This window comes from Indicator indicator, chromosome 14, assembly GCF_027791375.1.
Source record: "Indicator indicator isolate 239-I01 chromosome 14, UM_Iind_1.1, whole genome shotgun sequence".
In the NCBI taxonomy this organism is placed as follows: domain Eukaryota; kingdom Metazoa; phylum Chordata; class Aves; order Piciformes; family Indicatoridae; genus Indicator; species Indicator indicator.
In genome coordinates this window covers 12957851-12973625 of record NC_072023.1, presented here as the reverse complement: position 1 = coordinate 12973625, position 15775 = coordinate 12957851, and the positions used below count along the sequence as shown (strand labels likewise).

The 15775-nt window shown below is 40.0% G+C and overlaps 1 protein-coding gene across 1 annotated transcript in view; it reads right to left on the bottom strand.

Annotated features, from left to right (window-relative positions):
• Window positions 1-8561: 8561 nt before the first annotated feature.
• The window catches only part of LOC128971496 (tyrosine 3-monooxygenase-like), a 29064-nt gene continuing 21850 nt past the window's right edge, over window positions 8562-15775 (bottom strand). Inside the window, exons 10-12 of the mRNA XM_054387076.1 lie at window positions 13945-14040; window positions 10303-10436; window positions 8562-8718 (exon numbers count right to left, since the gene is read on the bottom strand). Of these exons, the coding sequence (XP_054243051.1) occupies window positions 8562-8718; window positions 10303-10436; window positions 13945-14040 (387 nt within the window). The remainder of the gene's footprint in view (window positions 8719-10302; window positions 10437-13944; window positions 14041-15775) is intronic.

The window sequence follows — 15775 nt, the reverse complement described above, 5'->3', positions numbered from 1 at the left end:
ACTGCTCTGGGGATGCTGGTGGACAACAAATTGACTTTAGGGCAGTAATCTGCCCTTGAGGCAAAGACTGACAATAGCATCCTGGGCTGCATTAGGAAGACCACTGAAAGCAGGTGGAGGAACTTCCTGTGCTGTAGTTTACATCCATTTCCCTTTGTCCTATCACACAGCACAAGTGAGAAGAGGCTGTCCTTTCCTTCCTGACACCCAATCCTCATATATTTACATACATTTAGTAGATCCCCTCTCAGTCTTCTCTTCTCCAGATTAAAAAGCCCCAGGTCTCTCATCCTTTCCTCATAAAGCAGTGCTCCAGTCCCTCAATCATCCTTGTAGCCCTCCACTGGACTCCATCAAGTAGATCCCTGTCTCTCTTGAACTGGGGAACCCAGAACTGGATGCAATATTCAAGGTGGGGCCTCACTAGGTCAGAGTAAAGGGGGAGGGAAACCTCCTTCAATCTGCTGCACAAACTGTTCTTAATGCACCCCAGGATACCATTGGCCTTCTTGGCCACAAGGGCACCCTGCTGTCCCTTGGAGAACTTCTTGTCCACCAGGACTCCAAGGTCCTTCTCCATGGGGCTGCTCTCTAGCACATCACCTTCTAACCTGTACTGGTGCAGTTTATTCTTCCTTTCCAGGTGAACGACTCTGCACTTATCCTTGTTCAACCTCATTAGGTCCCTCTCTGCCCAGCTCTCCAACCTGTCCAAGCTCGCTGAATGGTAACACAGCCTTCAGTGTATCAGCCAAGCCTCCCAGTTTGGCATCATCAGCAAACTTGCTGAGCAGACACTCTCTCCCCTCATCAATGTCATTGATAAAGATGCAGAACAGGATTGGACCCAGCACTGATCCCTGGGGCACTCCACTACTTACAGGTCTCCGGCTGTGCCAGTGGCATCACTGATTGCCACTCTTTGCACTCTATTGTGTAACCAGTTCCTAATCCATCTCACTGTCTGTTCTTCTATCCCACACCTCCTGAGCTTACTCACAAGGATGTTATGGGAGACAGTGTCAACAGCCTTACTAAGGTCAAGGTAGACTGCACCCACTGGTCTCCCTGTACAACTTCCTGTTCTCTTTTAGTCAGAGTGTGGAAAAGCATTTCTATCTTTTGATTCCGCTTTCAGGGTAACATTCAGTCCACAGGTATTTTGGTACATGAGTGAGTCCTTGTGCTCTCTTCAGCACTTTTCTCTTTTGCCCTACTTTTTCCATTGCTCAAAGAAACTTATTGAAATACTATAGTTCCCTTTTAGCCTCAGCTTGTCTTAGAAGGAGATAGGAAAGACCAAAGTATATATATTATTTTTTGGTGAGGAAGAACCATGGGTTAAGCTTAGGGCATGAGGGACAGGAAATGCACTGCAGATGTTCTTCCACTCCATCTCTATGGAAGAGCAGTTTCTGAGTTCAGTGTTAGAGCTCAGCCCTTGCTCTGCTTCAAGCATAGCAGAATTGTTATGGAGGACTAACATAGATCTAGGACTCTGTCTCACACTCACCTGTTGTCCGTTTGCCCCTCTCTTTCTCTGACCAGTACTGTGAAATAACATAGGTGCCATGGAGAAATGGGTTATGTGATAAAGATTTTAATCTTCAAGATGTGTTAGCTTCATCTAGAGAGATCTTGCTAGTGAAAGATTCTAAAGTCATGCCAAAAATCACAACTTCTATACTGAGGGTGGAAGTCTGGTAATGTGACAAATGCTGAATCTGTTTCTCTGGAGAAAAATTGATAGCAGAAGACTCTGTGATGGCATTGTAGGAGGAATTCAGAGCAAAACAGTTCTTGCTAGGTCTTGTCGGTTCCTCAGCTACAGGAGTACATTCTTCCTCATTTCTATAAGTTGAGTTCTTTACATAAAATATTCTCCTTTCCTCACATTTCCTAAATGATATAATTTATCTTAATCTGTCTTGAACACAGATATGAATAGGATTCCATAATCTCAGAACTGATAAATTAGAGACATAAAACCTGAACGAACTTCCCTTCTGTTCTCAGGCAACATAGTAAGTTGTGTAGCATGGCTTTTGAAACTGGTGGTGCAATACCATTTTATATCAGCTTAGGGTACTGAACTAAGCCATCAGTGGGAATCTTACTGGCCCCAACAATCCTGTCATAACTTTAGTTTCTCTGTCTGTTAGTCAGCCCCTATAAACTGCTCAAATACAAAGAGTGGTTTGCAGAAATTGATCAGGAAAGTCTTTGTACAGCCAGTCTTTGCCATTTAAGTGGTAAAGAGTGATGTGTTCTCTCATTTTCTATATGAAGACATCACTGTTTCTTTGCTTCAGGTGTTCAGTCTGGTTCATGAAGAGAAGTGTCAAGAAAGTCAATTTTCTCCACTCAAATTTTGTTTTTTTATCTATCTTTAACTCATTTAAGCAAATAAGACATCAACGTAGAAACTAATGTTGTATCACAAGGCACTGAGAAAATAGGCTTGAATGCTTTGCCCACAACCCAAACTGGCAATATCAGGCCATTACCACATTAGACATGGGGAGGAATTATTACCAAACTGTGTCCAGGCATGATAGCACAATTGGATGATACATTTGTAATAGAAAGCCCATTCTGGTCACCTTTAGCTTGTTTCCTGCCTAGGGCTAAAGATCAGTATTTGAAATTTCATTTATGAAACTCCTTCCCACTCAAAGCTCCCTGCAGCTCACACAAAGTTTCTTAAAGAGGGTTAAAATTTGGATTTGGTTACAAAGCCTGCCTTTGTAGGACATTAGAGACAAAAGAGTCGAGTGAAATAATTTTGTTTACTCAGATTTAAACCAATATGAACTAATGCTAGAGTCAGATACAAATTGAAATGTCTGAAGTACAAGCCTTAAACACTGTACAAAATTCATATCATCATCCAACACACATTCCATTTCTAACCCATCAGTTTTGGGATTCATTCAGGAAATACTTAAAAACAGGCTTTTTTTTTTCTTTTTCTTTACAGGTTCTGTTGAGAATGTTTCTAACATTTGTACAAAACATGGCAGTGATCCTCTGTGTCATCTTGTGACATGTTCTTGAAAGACAGCATTTGTTAATTAACAAACTAATAGATATTTTCCTTCTATGAGATCATTTTAATTGTCTCTTTATGTCAGTGATTAAAGTCTGCCAGTCTACCACTTCAAGGAATATTTCTGTGGTACTGATAGTTGCGGATTTCCTCTGTCAGTAAACGTAAGAGGAAAGTATTAAATGCAAAATGATAGGACTGTAAATGGATCCTTTATTTCTACTTTCACATTTTAGCTAGTAGCCTAGTCAATAGAAATTTTGCTGTCTGTAAGTGGGAGCAGTCAAATTGTTTTTACTAAATTCAACAGCATATCCTGCTCTATTGTACACTGTGCTCAAACTCTATAACTTCAGCAACAACTGAAATAGGCCACATAATTGTAAATGGTATCTAAAATTGTCAAAAAGCAGCCAATTCAGATACTGGACTTCCAAACTGGAGGATTTTTCTAGTTACTGCACTTGACAGGTCTTATGTGCTACATTTTATATTTAAATCTTAAGGGCAATTTTGTGAAAGACATACCTTGAGACTAATGCTTCTGGTTGTTTATGGGAGATTTGGTTTGGAAACATTAAGTGGCAGTTGTCAACTCTTTTACACAAATGTAACCATTTTGCCAGGTCTTAACTGACTTCAGCAAGGGCCAGGTTTAAGGTTAAGAAGGTCCTTTCGTGGCTGAAATTCCACTCAAATCCTTGGGAAAATAATATCAAAGAATTACATCCCAGTCCTGCTGGCCACACTATTCCTTATACAAGCCAAGATGCCACTGGCTTTCTGTCGTTGGCTTTCCTACATATCATGTAAAAAAATTTTGCCAAAAGACCCCTTTTCTAATCTCTAACCCTTGCACCCTATGATGAAAGTAAATGCCTTATTATATAAGGCTAACACTCCTCAGGCACAGTTAAAAAATCTTAACTGACTTTGACTCCTCTGCACTTATAGGTATGAACATTCCTCCTTTATGCTAAAAAGTTCTCTTTCAGACAGAAATGCTTCTCAAATACAAGGAAACAGCATATGCAAAGCAAACACATTTTAGGCCTATCCACCAGTCCTTTCCATTCCTTGTCCCCTTGCTGTGCCAGTTGTCAGCCAGGCTCCTTTTCTAGTCTGACTCTCTTTCCCCTGAGGAATTCTTGTGGTGGGAGCGAGTGCCAGCGATTTGCTTTCACTTTGGGCCTCAGCCACCAGTGTTACCCAAAGTCAATGTATATTTAACACGACACAGTCAGTAACTCTTTCTGCCAGCCTCTGATCATGCGCCAGCTGAAGAACGCTGCGCAGTAATGTCCTCTAACCAAATCTCAAAGCCCACGTATAAACTCCTGATTAGTCGCGGTGGAGATTACCAGGCATGTATGGATATACCCTGCTGTTTCTTTGCCAGCTGGAATTTCTCCATGCTGTAGGATATCTATGGAAGCAGGCTCCAGAGAACCTTCTGGTTTGCAGTACATGTGTAAGGAGAAACTACTGGAGGGTTTTTCCTAGCAGCTTCATTTTCTTCCTCAAGCAGTCATGTTACATGTTTTGTGAGTGGTTTATTGATGGCTGTGATTTACTGGGCAGGTTCTGACTTTTCAGTGATGAGTGCAGGGTGAGCTTCACGAGTGTTGAACTTCGCATTTCGGGTTTATTCAGGAATAATCTGTCATGTCCATGGAAGTTTGCTTTTCCCTTTTTTTTTTTGTTTTGTTTTGTTTGTTGCTTATTTGTTTGTTTTTTCCTTTCCTTCATGGACCAGCAGTGGCAAAGGAGATTGAGTGTAATGAAATTTCCTCTCTTGGAATATCTCTCTTTTCTCTTTTTTGATCTGTCTCTCTTTTTTTTTTTCTTTCCTTTTTTTTTTTTCACCTCTGTTATTTCTTCAGCTGGTTAAGTAAGGATTATGTTCATCAGGTAGTATAAAGGTCAAAATGTTAAAGGAACCAGAAGGAACTGATCGAGAAGGTCTTTCTGAGGATGGCAGCTCTGCCTTGTAATACAATACTATTTCTCATGGGAGTGGGTGGGAGGCCTGCCTAAATTTCTTCTTCCTGTGTTGCCAAAATCCCTACATTGCATAACTCTGTATTCTCCTTACACAGTGGTACCCCTGGCATCCCTAATAAATCTGCAGGGAAACAGTGAAGCAGCTGGAGCCTTGAAGGTGGACCAAAATTGGTAGAGGACAGACTTGGTTAGCCAAAAGACAAACCAGTCCAAACCCACTAAATGAATTTACTAACTCTCCCACATATAACAGTACAACACAATACAGATTTAATAACATACACTATTTTGCTCTAAATGCACTCCATCTAGGAAAAATAAGTTTATCAGGATAAGCAAAGGACCCATGGGGAGTTCATCAGTTCAGTTTCAAGTCACAAGATGTGTTTTACTTGGCTTTGGAGCCTTCTTGTGCAAGATTAATGTGAATCTGCTGAAATGCAATCTGACAAAAAGACATATTTTTACTGGTTGGTGCTTTTTCCACTGTGCCATTATTTTCATAGAGAGGCCCCAACACTGCCTTCTTCATCAACCCTGCCTTAAACTGACAGGAGTATGAGGTACTTCTTGGCTACTCTGAGGAAATGAAAGAATGGCTATTAGAAGAGCAGCATGACCAGTGTACCTCATGAGGATATAGCCCTGAAGGCTTTTGCTTTGTTACTACACTGAATCAGAAGAGAAGAATTTGATCCTCCTTAGAGGGGAGTGTAAGACATGGGCATCCTGAGGCAGATTTTGCCTGAGTAAGGAGGGAAAGATTTGCCTCCTTTGGAAAACTATTCATACTTCTTAAAAGTTCACATAGTCAAATTCATTACTTTCAAAGTGTCGCTTCACTGAAGCCTACCTCAGCCATATATGCTGACTGTGACGAAGACAGTAAAAAAACCAAGCCCACAGAGGTTTTGGTAATCCTGCTTTTATTGTCTGTGTACAGCACCTTAAATAGTCTCAATGCTGTCACTGGGATGGCTTGAGAGATTGGGTACTAGTCAGTGTGTGTAAGGGTGGGAGAATCTGGCTCCAAATGGTTTCTTTTCTCTCCTTGCTACAGGAACTGGAAAAGACAAGGGTGTGTGGGCGGGCCTGGAGTCCCTCCAAGGAAAGTGTGAGGCCTTGGGCAAAACAAATCCATCAGGTCTCTCATTTCTTCCAAATATAGGTCCATTCTGAGCAATAGCCAAACTCAAGTTTAAACTCCACATTCAACCGTTTCAGAGAGAATACATGAAAAAGACCCCATGGCCTCCAGAGTCCATCTATAGAAAATATTTTGATAGCTCTTCCGCTCCAGCATTAACTGCCACTTAAAAAGAAAGAAAAAGAAAACACAAACCCAGAGCACATGACTGAATTTTCACTGTAAAACAACTGATTGATGAAAATAATACTTCTGAAAACAATCTGTTGTGAACTATCAAGCGTGTTTGCCTATGCACCAATTGGCAGGAAGCAGACAGATAAATTATTACAATATGTAACAAAACAAATTGTTCTGAGGAGAAATGGTACTTGTGTCTGTGTGTGTGTGAACAGGATAAGCAGAATTAAATCCAAAAGTATGCTGAGTGATCATCCTTTATCATAGCAGAAATATAGTGGAAGCAAATGATTTCACTTCAGCTGTGTCCCTGTTTGAATCTCTAGCAAAATAGCATTTATGATATGCAAGTGTTCTCCTGAAGCAGAATAGAAAATCACTATTAAACAAACAAAAAAACCCAAAGAAACAAAAAATGGCAAGAACTTGGGCTGTTCCTGCTGTTGAGCAAAAGAGGTCTTACAGCCATTTTCACCAAGATACTTCCAAATTGTTCAGGCATCACCACGTTTTAATAAAATGGAGCAGCTGCAGCACCTCCCCAGATCCTGAATACTCTATTGCTACCTATGGGAAAACCTTCAGAGATACTTATAGATATGGAGATTTAAGAGACACAACCCCGTAAACTTTCAATAAGACAGTTTCGTTAGAGCCTGGCATATGGACAAATTAGAGTGAGATAAGCTCTCATGAAGTAACAGCCTGTGAATTCCTTTGTGTGACTTTCTGTGTACATCTTCCTATCCCACACTGACAAGTTAAGACAGAGATGCTGATTTCTTCAAGAGCCAAACCACTTCACATTTACATACCACTGGCATTTAGTGGACACCAGTCAACGAGCTTACTGTCTGCCACCTGCTAAATATACTTTTGAAAAAGTAAGTAGAGCTTCTAAGATGTGCAGGATAAATCTGTCTTGATGTTTGCAGATCATTGTCACCCAGCTTAAGCCATGAGGTCCACATTGCCCCTGCCTATGCCATACCTGTAACCTGCATGGACCCCATCTGTTTGCACTACTGCTAAGGGGAGAGAAAACCATTCTAAGCAAGAGCCTCATCATCTTTTCTTGAGCTAGTCTCTACTTGTGGATACTAGAGGAATGAAGGGGAGTGAAGAGTATGAAAGTCTGGAAAAGGCAATTATGAGACTGATTCTGGGAAACATGACCTGCAGAGCGTAGATAAATTTCAGACACATCTCAGGGAGGGACTGGAGAAGGAGACAAGATGAGCTGGGGCACATATCTGGTATTGTTTCCATAGCAATACTACATGGCTGCTACTGGTTGATCCTAGATTTTACACTAGGTGTTCCGCAGACTTGGCCTTTTGGTTATTACTACAATCATCATAACATCAGTATAGGAACAAAGATTTTTAAAGGTCTCCAGGAGTATCTGAATCTTAAGAAAAATTAATGGGACTATTTCTTAAAGCCTCCTTCAAAAATACCTCCTTATACCCAAGTTTTCTTCTCAGTATCCAAACTTCCCTTTCACATCCTTGTATATGACAGAGCCAGAGTATCATAGGACTATCATTTTCTGCTATTTTTTATCCAAGAGACAAATATTTTGTGATCTCAAATATGACAGGAAATTATTTTGTCATATTTGAAGGTTACTGAATGAGATGAGTGTCTGAAGAATAAATAGTGAGCACAAATAAAGAGCTCCTCTTACAAACTATTGCATTTGCACATTGTAAAGGAACCATTCATAGTTTGTGAGCACAATAGCTGAGGGTAATTGCTAGGAGAAATGAGCTAGCTGCAGGAACTGCTAACTGTAGGCAAGTAGCCAATCTAAAGATTGTGAACATGTCATTTAAGCAGCAAAGTAAAATCTATGTGGCTGAAGTCACTGTTCTAACTTGAAAAGGTGGCAGGTGAATAAAAAACCCCTCTGAGTCCAGTAGTAACTAGATAAATAGACTCCAAACATCTGTGGCTCACATGACCTACCAAAAATTGGAGTAATTTGATCTTGTTTGTCACCAAAACATGGTCCATAGGAACTCATTAAAGTGGCTAACTCACCAGTCTAAATTACAGTGACCTGGTTTGTGGGTTAAAGGTTTTCACATACAGATACACTTTCATCACTAAATCTGCAAGTGCTAGAACCATCTACAAGTATCTCAGTGCCCGGTGAGATGTATTGTTGTAGTTTTATTAGAGGTTTTCCAGAGCCAAGCAGAGGTTTTTCAGTTCCTCTTTCATTTGATGGAGTGCTCTCTTGACTTTCTGAGGTGTGTTCATAACCTCTATACTGCTGGTGAATGGGTCAAAGTGCAGAGAAAAAGGCTTCTTGATGTTCATTGCATAGTTCCTGGGTTGGGAAGAAGACAGACGCAAGTTCAGAGCCATTTCCACAAATGTAAAGCTTGTAGGATCTCAGTAATAATTTCTCAGTATTCAGGCATAGACTGATCAGAGAGCAGAGGCTGGTGTGACATCTCCTCATTGTTAGTCCTTAATGTTGAGTGGTACAGCATACAGAATCCTGCCTGTGGCTGAACCACTTGCAGTTCAATCCCTGCTTTTCAGTATGGCTGGCTCAAACCCACCTGTGCTCTTATAGCTAAACATTAACACAATTCAGAGTTATTACAGTCACAAGCTGAGGAATGCAGGAACACAGCATATCTGCAGTCTTCACTTCCAAGAAATAACCTGGAGTAGCTCTTTCCAAATTCTAAATTCTAAAAACCTGTCGATACTAGGCATCCTGGGATATTTTATTGTCTCTGTTAAAAGAAAAAAAATATGATTGCTTGCCATTTTTGGTAATGTTTCTATTGAGTGCATGCTTGTAGGAGCACCCTGTAATGATGCTGACTTCTGTTTTCCACTCTGACAGATTCTTACGCCTTTGGTTATTTTGAGTAGCTTTGGCTTGCACAACTGTCCTGAAAAATGTATGAAAAAGCTTCAAGTCTGAGAATGGTGTATTTCTTGTCCTTGTGAGTTCTTTTCAGGTTTGTCTGACTCAAATGTTCTTGAAAGCTCTCCCTTTTCTGCCAGTGAGTTCTCAGCCACGTTTCTACACACATTAATAATTTAATGTGAACCTTCAGATTTAACATGAGGGGCCTAATTTGCCATTGCTGTAACCCCAGCAGACAATGCTTCTGGAAAAGATGTGTGGGTAGGGAAGAAGTCTGGCATAGGTTCTCTTCCTCTAATAAATTCCTCATTTCAGTTTGTACATGCTAGTAGCTCCACAGCCTCCTGCCTCCAGCCAGAACTGGCCATATTCTAACTCTTGGAGATGAAGGTCAAAATTTAAATCCTGCTTGCTTTAAAAATAAAAAAATAAAGAAAGAAAGCATCCTTACTGCATACCATAATATAGTCAAAGAAATTAATTTATAAATACTTCAAGATAATTTCAAAAAATTAGTTAGGTTGCAGTCAGCTACTTTGTAGAAATTAAATTGCCTGTGAATGCTGATTCTGCATTCTTGTGCAGATATAATCAGAGGAGAAAGGCAATCTTGTTTTTAAGCCCCCTGCTGATCCATGTTAATTCCTGAGTCTGCTATAAAATTTCTGTGTGACCTTGGGTAAATCAGTTTGTCATGACCTCCTATTTGTATGGATTACCACAGAGGCACCCCAACTGTGGGATTGCACTCTCACTACTCAATTACAGATCTTTGGAAGTTGTTAAAATGAGGCACTGCTAAGACGAAACATGGGACAGGGCATAACAGTGAGTAGTTAGAATTTTCTGTGAAGGTTTTCAGAGATAAATAATATTATGTCTAGCTTTGTAAAAACACCACTGTGCAGATGAGGTGTGCAGTGAGATAGCCTGTCATGGTTATTGCAGTAGTGGTATATGTATTTGAGATTGGGATCAGAAACAGTGTGCCCCCCCAGTGAAAATATCCACAAACACTTTACTTACTGAAGTTTGGCCTTGGCATCTTCCAGACTTTCTGCTATGAAATAAACAGGCTGGAAGGCTTGATCCTGATAGGGGTGAACTGCAGTCACTTCTGGATCAAAAAGCTTGTACTCTGGCTTGTTTGATAAAGCATACTTTGTAAGGGGAACAACACAGGTTAGAGCAGGTGAATAAACATAGCAAGAATTAATACCTACTGAGCTATGAAATGATCTTTGTGGAATAGTTCAAGGTAATATCACGTCCTGTTCTTTCAGGTGAAAGTTGCTCTCTGTAATTAGGAGTTAATAAACCAAATGACTTTTTAAAAGAAGAAAAAAAAAAGGGAGAGAGAGAAAAATCTAATTTTTGTATTGCAGTGATGTACAACTGAGCACCTTAGCAATGCTCTCAGACAGGGAAAGTCTATGCCACCCCCCAAAATCTGAAGATCTAGAATTAAAAATAGTATCATGCTGCTTTTTCAACTAGTATCATAGAAGATTCACTGTTCATTGCACCACTATTTCCAGGGCCCCAGACCATGTCACAAATCTCACATTTCCTCCTGCACTGAAGAACAGGTAGAATGCTCCTGGTATTTTCTGCAGAGATCCCATGCCAGCTAAGCAGCCTCAAAGCTTCCTGAAAACCCAAGTATATAAATATGCACTGTACTCTGCAGGTGCATGTTTGTGTTCTGGGCCCGCAGAAGCTCATCTACATATTCTCAGGTTCTTCAGGTCTTTCAGCTCAAGCTGCTAACAGTAAAACTACAGACAGTACCCTTAAGCACATTTTTAGCTATTTCACTAAAGTGAGCTTGAACTCTCCATCACCAGAGGCTTGCCTTATCGATGTGCTAATTTGCTACAGAAGCGGTACAGGAGTTAACAAAAGGCTTTTTGCCCCCCCCCCCCCCTTTTTTTTTTCTTAAAAAGAAAAAAAAAAGGAACAAGAATACAAAATCCTAAAAGATTATGTTTTTCCTGTTCTTCGTTTGCAGTGTGTAATTGAACAAGCTAAGATGGATGGTATACACAAAGATGAGACTACTCTCACAATCTTAGAAGCTCTGGGGACCAATGGGAGAAGATTTCATAAACCCAAAACCTGACAGGAGTCCCACTATGCTGTCAGTGTTGAAGCAGAACTGAAATGCCATTGATTTCAGTGGAAGATCAGCTTGAAACCGGATGGTCTTAAAGGCCTCTACAAGTCAAGTACTTGTTGTGCTGCAAGAAAAGCATATGTAGCACTGACTGCTGCCAGAAGTGTGGTACGAGCCATAAGATTTTATAGTACGTAGGACAGAGTCCAGCTGAGTGTTAACAGGAGAAGCATTTTGGATAATGTAGAACAGCTGACAGAATATAGTGAAATAAACAGTGCAATACCAAGAGCTGTTTGGGAGGAATTCTTATAGTTCAGAGGAGGCAAGGTTGGCCAGCAGTCAGACTCATTACAACTGCTCAGTTGAGACTTGGGTATAGTTATCCGTCCCTTCACATACTTAGCTGCTGTCACTAAATGATTTGTCAGGTAACATGGATTCAAGTGCAAGTCTCATGCAGAGGTTTTCTAGTTTTACCTCTTATCCTCTGCTTTTCTCCCAAGTTATGCTCTGCCTTTGGGCAGGATCAACTTGTCCCCAGAAAATGGGTACCTGAAGCTGAGTTCAAACTGGGGGGGTGGGGGGAGTGAGGGCATGTGTGCTGTGGAGAAGAGAAAAACATTTTTAAGATTTCATAGTCAGGATGTGGTTCCCTGGGTTACAGTCACACACATCCACAAACAGTCCAAGCAGCAGTTTAGGGATGTTCCCAGGCTTCTTGCTGATGTTATGTTCTTACATAACATTAGCTGGATGTACTGCTGCTCATCCTCTCCAGCTTGTTAGATATTATCTTCTTGTAACTAACCATCTAGCATTAGTAAGTTATGTCTTTTTTGCCTCCTCAGTGACCAAATCATCCTACTGTTCCTGATTCACAAACGCTCAGTGATGAGAAGACTCCTTCTTTCCAGAGGTTACTGCAGAATGACTCCTCCGTAACATGAGCTGCAGTGAGTCTGTTTGTGTCAAATATGCTGATTAGCTAAATGAAACAAAGTCGAGTTTGGGGCCTCCATGCACAAGCCTGTGCCTGTGCCCATACAGAGAAATCTGCAACTAATCGTCAGGATGGACAATTGCTTTCTCCCAAGCATCAGACAAATTTATCTGGAACTTTCTCAAGAGCCAGTCTAAGACTCTATTGCCCATTTCTCGCAAAATGAGCTTTGCAAGAAACTGAAGGCTATTATGAACCTCACTACCTTCTTCATTTCCTCAAAGAGAACTGTCTATCCACTGCTATATTTCTAAAAAAACTCCCTTCTACAAAATAGAGACTGCACTAGACATATTTCATCTCTTCACCTATGGAAGAAACAGTTGGTATACTTTTTCAAATTGCTAGCAGGTGCTTGGGTATAGGACCTCAGCACTTTGCTCACCCTGCTGCTGTCTAGTACTAAAGTTAGCATTAGAATCATAGAATCATAGACCTGTTTTAGCTGGAAAAGACCTCTATGATCATCAAGTCCAACCATCAACCTAACACTACCGCAGGTCTGTTGGGAACCCTCACAAATGTTCTGAAGTACATTAAAATTTCGTTTCTTCCTTCTGTCAACTGACTGGGAAACTGACCTGTATTCCCTTAGGAGAGTTTTGTAATAGGTTTCTTGTCATGACAATCCAACTATCTCCAGTTACGGGAGACCAAGCTGTGCTAATCCAGCCATGGTTCCATGTGAATGGAACCGTTAAGCTGCTGTGTCTGTGTGTTAAGTTTAAAATACACTTCCCATAGAAAAAAATATTTCTGGTTTTTCTTTTTCTTTGGCTCTTACTAATTAAAAAAAAAAAAAATCATTCAGTATCTGTACAACCTATAGCGATTGAGATCTACTGACACAAGTTTAGGGCTTTTTGCTTAGAAATTGATCATCTGCTTCTGCACTCTGAAAAAATGAGCAGAAATTGTTATCTCCCCTACCAGCAGTTTGTCCAAAGGATAGGAAACCCACAAGGTTTCTGTAAAGGTGTCCAGTCCCTCTTTTCACATTTAATCTGTCTAGGTAGCACAATATCAAACCTGTCTATGCAGATTTCCCCCTATTTAAAACTTGAGCTGGGATAAATTTTAAAATCTATTTAGGAATGTAAAACACTAAACCTATTTTAGTGCTCCTTCGCACTTTGTTTGGTCCAGTTACTCAATGCCTTTCTAATTATCTCTCAATGGTGTGAAGTAGCTGAGTCTATAATAGGCCTAATATTGCCCTCTAGTGAGCAATTCAGAAATATACAATGAGGTTTATGTTAAAAGTCAACTGATGCTACTGACCAGGAATAGTAAGAACTAAATCTAATACTTTATAGGATGGTTGCTTTAGTTGCATTTTTTTCTCTTTAGGTGGAACACAGGCAGGTACAATCCTTTAGTTTTTCCCTACCCAGCACTTCTGGGAAGGGAGAATGAAGTTCTTTGCAAAAGAAAAAATCAGTATTGTAAAGCTTCTTGGCTTATGTGAGGAAATATTATTTTGTTTTTACCAGAGAGTTAAGAAGAATAGATCATAGAAATCTTTCAACACCATACATTTGACACATACCATAAGTTCCCCATAAGATGAAAGCAGTCCTGCCCCATATGCTTTGATCGATCCCTTTTCTTTGCAGAGACCAAACTCCACAGTGAACCAGTAAAGCTGGTAAAAAGAAAAACTCATGGAAGACAGTATCAACAGGAAGTTCATTTCTAAGTTTCTCATTATTCCTTCTTTTGTCTTTGTTCTTTAATATCTTCATATTTTCAATTTTTATACCCATATATTTTAAGAAAATTATTTTTCTCTCATCATATATAACACATACAAATTATAACACTTTTTTTTTCCCCCAGAACATGCAATGCTTCCTAATTCTCATTCCACCAAATAAGAAAAAAAAAGCTGATGGTAATTACATGGCTAAACAGAGTCATAAAGTCCTATTCCCTTTATTTGAAAGATTCTACAAATTGCCCCACAACCTCTTAGCTGTAAACTTAAGTTGGTGGAAGCTGGGGAACCTGGCAGATTTCAACCCATAGTCCCCAGAAGTATAGGCAGACCCCCCCATAGGGTTCAATGCCCTAGGAAGGGTACCTGAAAGGACAGTTTCCATCTTCCTTTGCATACATGATAACATTCAGAGGAATTGAGGAATGACTTCTACCTTAGCAGCAATGTACCCTTTAAGATTATGGCAATTACACTTTTATCATGCTCCAGCAGAAAATATACATCTCTCTGGGCTTTTCTTGCGATCAAGCATGCTTATGAACATACTTCCTTTGCTGGCTGGACACTACCAGGATAAAAGCAACTCTTGGCTCTGCCAACCTGTTAAGCCTTCCATTGTTACAGCACCCAAAGGTGCTATAAAGTGAGAAAACCAGTTCTGGACACAGCCTGACCCCTCAGAAGCTGGATAGGTGGTGTGCAAAAGGAAAGCATGGAAAGCTAGAAGCATTTCAAGAATACGGCTTTAAGTTACAACCCTTCAAGGTTCCTTCAGGGACACGTAGCTCTTTGTTGCTTCAGACAGTTTGGCCTTGGCTTCTGTTTAGCTATATGAATTGAAGTGTCAGCACTCTTCTCCAAGAACTGCATGCAGTTTGTAAAATAATGGAAAATTGTATGTAATTCTCTCTGTTCTACCTTTTACTTTCTTTCTTTTTCTTCCTTCCGCCTTCTTTTCACACATCTTACTATTTTGAATACTTGGTTTCAGTCTACAAATTTGCTACTAAAGAAATAGCATGCCAGAACCTTTTTTTTTTTCCCTATGGAATCCTGAGCTGCACTCCCTACAGTTTAGGTAATAATTCTGTATTTTTATTGTGTTAATAATCTTTATGCTTATTATTTCATAGTGAAAAGTCTCTTGAGTACTTCCTCATTTTCCAAAAGGTCTTTTTGACTAACTAATGAGATGTGGGAGGAGGAGAAATTCTTTTTAGCATTCCCTTAGATTTGTATTTGTCTTTTTATTAGTGAGGTTCTTTCAGCTCTCACTGTTTTAACAGGGGGTACAAGACACAATACTAATGTACTCCATGGATGATATGAACACTGGCATTTCTCCATCTCTTATGCACAGATCCACCTGCTTAGTGAGGTCTGGGGACTGTACAAAAAAAATGGCATTTCAAAACTTGTTTTAGAATTGTTACAGACATTAGCAACAAGCAAACCTGAGATTCTTTAAACAAACTTAGTCAGCCCAAATGTTATTGTGTCATCTAAGATAGTTACCTTCATTCTCTTTATAATAAACAGAGAATGACAGGTACTTCAAGAGCGAAAAAAAGAATTTTTATTAGACATCTTTGTCAGGATAGAGAAGATGTCACAGGTTCCTCTCTGTCTTCATTTTCTAGTGGTGAAACCTAAACAATAA